General features: G+C 38.2%; 1 protein-coding gene across 1 annotated transcript in view; it reads left to right on the top strand.

Annotated features, from left to right (window-relative positions):
* Positions 1–478: 478 nt before the first annotated feature.
* The window catches only part of crip2 (cysteine-rich protein 2), a 32,011-nt gene continuing 26,489 nt past the window's right edge, over positions 479–6,000 (top strand). Inside the window, exon 1 of the mRNA XM_088353849.1 lies at positions 479–635. Within this exon, the coding sequence (XP_088209975.1) occupies positions 593–635 (43 nt within the window). The 5' untranslated portion in view covers positions 479–592. The remainder of the gene's footprint in view (positions 636–6,000) is intronic.

Raw genomic sequence — 6,000 nt, 5'->3', positions numbered from 1 at the left:
ATTTCAGGTGGATTGGCCGGTCCAAATTGTCCCTAGGTGTGAATGAGCGAGCGAGTTGTCTGTCCCTGTGTGCCCTGCGATTGGCTGGCAACCAGTTCAGGGCGTCCCCTGCCCACTGCCCGATGATTGCTGGGATGGGCTCCAGCACCCCCGCGACCCTACTGCGGATAAGCGGTGCAGCTAATAAGATGAGATGAGAATATTAAATAAAATGATGGCAAGTCACAGACTAACCATGTGAGGAAAGAAACCCAAGGGAGGCCAACAGACAAACGCAGGAATGATTTCTCTTTTTTAATCAGCCAAACCTTACCTAATTATGTCTTTCATTCAACCATTATCATTTACTTGCGGCTGTTCACAATTCTGTACAGTATTTTACGTCAAAATGTTATTTTTGCCGTTAAAGTGAAAGTTTCCCGATATACTTGAAAGCAACACCACTTGCTAGGCGGGGCTATGCAAATGAGCAGCGTTTGGCGGAATAGACTCAACTGCTGGAGTATACGTGACGACACTTGTGTTGTGAGCTGTGGAGGAGACGCACGTTGCTTCCATTCAAACCATTAAACATCACCTTTTCTCTCTAAAAATGGCTTCAAAATGTCCCAAATGTGAGAAGACGGTCTACTTCGGTGAGTATATCACCCCCTCTCCCTTTTGTGTTACTTTCCCGCTCAGAAAGAGTGAATTTTTATGGTACTAGCCAAAATATCGATCGAAATGACCTTTTTTTTATTCAAACACGTTAGCTTAGCTTAATAGCACAAATAATTCGTCGTTTTACTCTTATAAAGTACTTACGAATAACAGTGTACATTCGATTTTACACCTCAATCACCTTTACAAAATTTAAGGTTAACGTTTTACTGTGATGGAGGGGAAAATGAGTCAGTTTGAAAAATGTCAATGATTGCCAGAGGCAAACTTTAGGAGGAAATAAGTAAATATGGCCTCAAATGTGGTTGTTTAAACATTGAACATTTTTTATGTAATTTATAATCGATTCCAAACGACCAGTGGTGTGCACTTGGCGTTATCGTCATTTCAGTTACTAGACTATAACGTTAGAACAGAATATCTTTGAGTTATGCTCCATTTTACCCATTAAATAAAACAAATCTACATATTGTTGAGGCTAATGAGGATTTAACACAAAGACAGTGTATTTTTTGGGGGGGAAATAATGACATCCATTATGAAAATTGCTGAGTATTTACTGTTGAAAAGCTGAAATTCTCATGACTTAAATCATCTCTAATATAAAAGGTTTATAAATGAATAATCAAGGATTAAAACCTTCGTCAGTTTGATAATTGGTGGTATATGGTAAATGGTCTGCATTTATATAGCGCTTTTCAAGTCAATGAAGACCTCCCAAAGCGCTTTACAATGTGCTTCACACTTACCCATTCACGCACACACTCACACACCAATAGGGAGTCATGTAATTGATCAATTATTTCGATTTTTTTTTGTGTGCATTACTATGTTAAAATAATCACCAAAGTCATATTTTGTTATTTATATATGACACAGTTCATGTCATGGAAACCTCCTGCGTGGGTTCAAATCCAGCTCCAGACTTCCTGTGCGGAGTTTGTATGTTCTCCCCGTGCTTGCGTGGGTTTCCTCCGGGCACTCCGGTTTCCTCCCACATTCCAAAAACATGCATTTCAGGTGAATTGGCCGGTCCAAATTGTCCCTAGGTGTGAATGAGCGAGTGAGTTGTCTGTCCCCGTGTGCCCTGCGATTGGCTGGCAACCAGTTCAGGGTGTCCACTGCCCGATGATTGCTGGGATGGGCTCCAGCACCCCCGCGACCCTACTGAGGATAAGTGGTGCAGCTGATGAGATGAGATGAACATTGTGTTTGTTCCCCCCCTTAAAGTTTCATCGGGTTGATAACTAATGTTTCTATTTTATGAAACAAATAAATTAGAAGGCCAGAATATTAATGATAAACCCTCTAAAAATACCTTACTATCCACTCTACGAAGAAGAAAAAAACAATGCTGCATTGTAAAGTATTTCTAACTGCTGCACTTATTCAACTTTTCACGACTCCTTTAAAATAATTGCCTCACAGTCATGATTTGAATCTTGTTTAAATCCCTTTTTTATTTTCTTCTCTTAAGTCTATCCTCTAATTATACATTTTGATTTACAACCACAGAGTCACATTTTTGCCACCGATATTTGCCCAAAATGACCAAACATGTATTTTCGGTTTCATCTGAAAGAAAAACTGATACTGATAAAGGCTCTTAGAAGACTGTTGTTGTGGTTACGTCATGTGTAAAATGAGGGAAGCCTTGCGAAGCTGGCTTTCACTCAGGGAAAAGGGGGAGTATGTACACATTGCGGCTGCTGATTTTTCTTTTCTTTTTTTTTATTCGTGAAGAAAAGAGATTGAGGTCAAAATGGCAACCCTGCCATTTTTGTTTTTACCAACAAGGCATTTTCTCCAAAGTTTGTGTGTCTCTGCTTGCACATTTTTTTGTCACTGGCAAGCCAGGCTTTGGTTAATGTTTACATGCTAGCACTACAGAGCTAACTATCCACAGTTGAGCAGTTATAATTTGTGTGTGACTTTAAGTCTGTGTGTCCCCGAAGTTGATTGGCTGGCCCTGATCTATGTGCAAGGATATTTTTTTTTTAGTATCATTGTTACTTTACTACAGACGCTGCCCTACTTAGGAACAAGAGGTTCCGGACAATCATTATTAAGTTGAATTTGTTCGTAAGTTGCTTCAGTGCTATATATTGTATGTTTAAGGTTTAGATACGTATGTTTAAAGCTTGTATACATAACTTGTATTGTTTTGTACCAAAATAATAAACATTTAATAAAATATTATGCTCTATTAAGATAAATAAAGTGAAGTTTAACTTATTTTTGGAAGATGTGCTTCAAGAGGTCCTCCTCCATGGTCGAGAATGGACAAAAAAAAAAGTGATACAACCATTTTCTCAACCGCATCAAGCTTTCTTTTTGCAATTTAATTTAAAGTGAAACAGCTCGCTTCTTCTTTACATTTTACAACAACCATATTGAATGGATGCACGAGATATTAAACAATAAAAACAGCCAATGTTCTTAGCGCGCTAGAGATACAGTACACGTAGTATGTTTACACACGAACTAGAAAGTAGAAGCCGGATTTTTTCTCCGGGGTGAATTCTAGGTGAACTCTCACAGCGCCACACGGCAGAAAAAACACTACAGTACTGTCCTGTGCTCGGTAAAAGGTGCACACAATACAAAATCTAACTTACAGCAATGTCCGAAAAAAATGCTCAGATCTACCGTTTTTCGTAAGCTGAAAAGTCGTAAGCAATTTTGAGAGTGTGACTCGTTTCTTCTATCGGACTGCTCAAACTATGGCACTACCATCATCATCATCAGTTCCCTCTTTCCTCCTTTGTCATTACTCTCTATCTTAAAAGCTCATTAATCATAATAATCGGGGGCGGCAGTAGCTCAGGGGGTAGAGCGCTTGTCTTGGGATCAAGAGATCGCAGTCCGAATCCTGGCTCCTCCGTGTTACATATCGAAGTGTCCTTGGGTAAGACACTGAACCCCTAATGCCCCCAATAATCAGGTTAGCGCCTTACATGGCTGCAAGGCCGCTATTGGGAAATGTGAAGCACATTGTAAAGCGCTTTGGGAAGTCTTCATTGACTTGAAAAGCGCTATATAAATGCAGATCATTTCATTAGTTTGGGTGTTGCTGTTTTGTTATCTCGCCAAGTGTTTCACATTTTCAGTTTTTTGTTTTGAAGCACAAATTTCATTTTTGCATTCCTAATTAATATCATGAAACTTATTAGTATTTATAATAACCACCATTTGCTTCTAAAAGCTAACTTGTGATCAATTTTCCCAAGAAGGATACAACAAAAAATTTAAACTGCTACGCTTGTCTTTAGTTTACCATTAATGTTGTAATAATGTTAGTCTACTTTGATACTGAACTTACCTCTGACGAATACTTCAGTACTGAAATGACAGTTCTGCAAAAAAGTAAATTTTAATTTCAAGCAAACTATGCTAGAACTAAATAAACATCCTCTCCGTCATCATTTGTTGTCTTGGTAAACATAACAGCTTGGCAGGCAATGTGGACGACACTCTTGCCAATTGTTCAAAAACACCATATGCCCACATTAAGCAACGTAGGCAGAAGACATGAAGACTGCGATGACATGAGCTCTATTTTTTAATTAAGAAATTACATAACATCAACATGATTTATTTTCTGCTACTGTATGGATGCAATCATGTAAATTGAACAAAACCAGAATGCCTTTTTAAATTCTCGGCTCTAAATCAATTACGTAAGCACTGTGACACAGATGCTGCTCAGCCCGCCAAAAAAAAAAGCAAAAGACACGGAGCTAGAGAATCAAACACAAGACGGGTTAAGTGAGCGTTCAATTTAATTTTATGTAACAGCTCAGACTTATTTTTGTTTGGGGTGTGTCCCCTCCCGTGCGGCGTTGACGTAAAGATGATGGGGAAAACAAGCGAGCCTAAGATTTGAGTAGTTGGGAGGGAGTTACCACTTTATTTAAGTTCCCGCCAAAGCGTTGGAGGTTTCGGAAAGAAAGAAAAGCCACATAACAGGGCACATGCAAAAAGGGAGTTTACGTGGCCACGTTTTGAGGTTTTCAAATGATTCCAGATTCTGCAGAATCTGCGCATTTCCGCCTTCTATTTTCAGAGTTTGGCCAGAAGCATAAAGGAATTATTCGACCAAAAGGTTTACAACACGTGTTTTTTCCAACCATTGCATATAGTGCTGCATGAAACAGTTATTTTGATAATCGAACAATGTGTTGATTATATTGTCAATAGATCCTGTAAACATTATGAATTTTGTTTAGTAAATTCATAGTCTAAATCACAAAATTAATGTAATGCCGCATTGTCGATAAAAATACATTCAGTACAATTTATTTGCTAGCTTGACCCGCACCGTCTCAAAAAATCGAAAATAATGTAGATCCTTGGTTTACAGTGGAAAAAACAAATTGCTGGAGTCAGGCTAAATCCTATTCTTCCAAAAAATTGCATTTAAAGAGAACCACATACTAGTCAATAGTTGAGGGCTCATTACTATGAAACATTTTTGGGGCAACATTTTAAATGTATTCAAATATGGCTGTAAAACTTTGTACCAACCTCAGTGAAACGTTTGGGTTTTAACACAAAGATAACTCGACAAATAGATATATTAATATTTTGTATACAAACACAATTTTGATTACTTAAAATTTAGAGCAGGGGTCAGGAACCTTTGGCTCGCAAGCTTGCTCATGGATAAAATTTAACTTTTGCTTATTTCTCTGTGGCGTTCCTAGGTTGGAAGGTCAGATCACGATTTTGGTACATGCGAAACCGTTGAGATACTTTATGATGAAAACCCACAGGAAAAACTGTAAACAGCTTAAAACAACAGCAAACCAGTCAGAGCAATTTATTCGGGTGAGCAGTAGAGGTGGGCGGATCTCTGCACACAGCACTCCCCTCGCTCTCTCAGTCTGCGCTGAATGTAAATACGATATTCGTATCGTTTGCCGTATTTTGTGACACTTTTACAAAAGAACTTTGCTCGAACCTTGTGTCAAAACCGTTAAGAACTAAAATGACGGTCAAAATGAGCCTCAACACTCTTTTAAATAACTGAGGGAAGGAGACCAATTTTAATTGGTATGTTTATATTGACTTGGGACACTATCATTATTTCATAGATTTAATCACATTATCGAACAATAAACAGTTATATAAAATATGCTGAAAAAATAGGTATTGTCTGGAGAGCGGATTTGGCAGTTCTGTTGAAGTTTGTCTTAAAATATATGGTACGGCTCTCTCTCAAAAAGACATTCTAAATATGTTTGCTTTTATGGCTCTTTGAGTCAAAAAGTTTCCCGACCACTGATTTAGAGGATTTAGAGAACTTATAATACAAAAGCTATCCAAACGAGTAATTGA

Source organism: Urocampus carinirostris, chromosome 15 (genome assembly GCF_059441175.1).
Source record: "Urocampus carinirostris isolate Australia breed hairy pipefish chromosome 15, RoL_Ucar_1.0, whole genome shotgun sequence".
Taxonomy (NCBI): domain Eukaryota; kingdom Metazoa; phylum Chordata; class Actinopteri; order Syngnathiformes; family Syngnathidae; genus Urocampus; species Urocampus carinirostris.
This window is presented reverse-complemented; position numbering and strand designations above follow the sequence as displayed.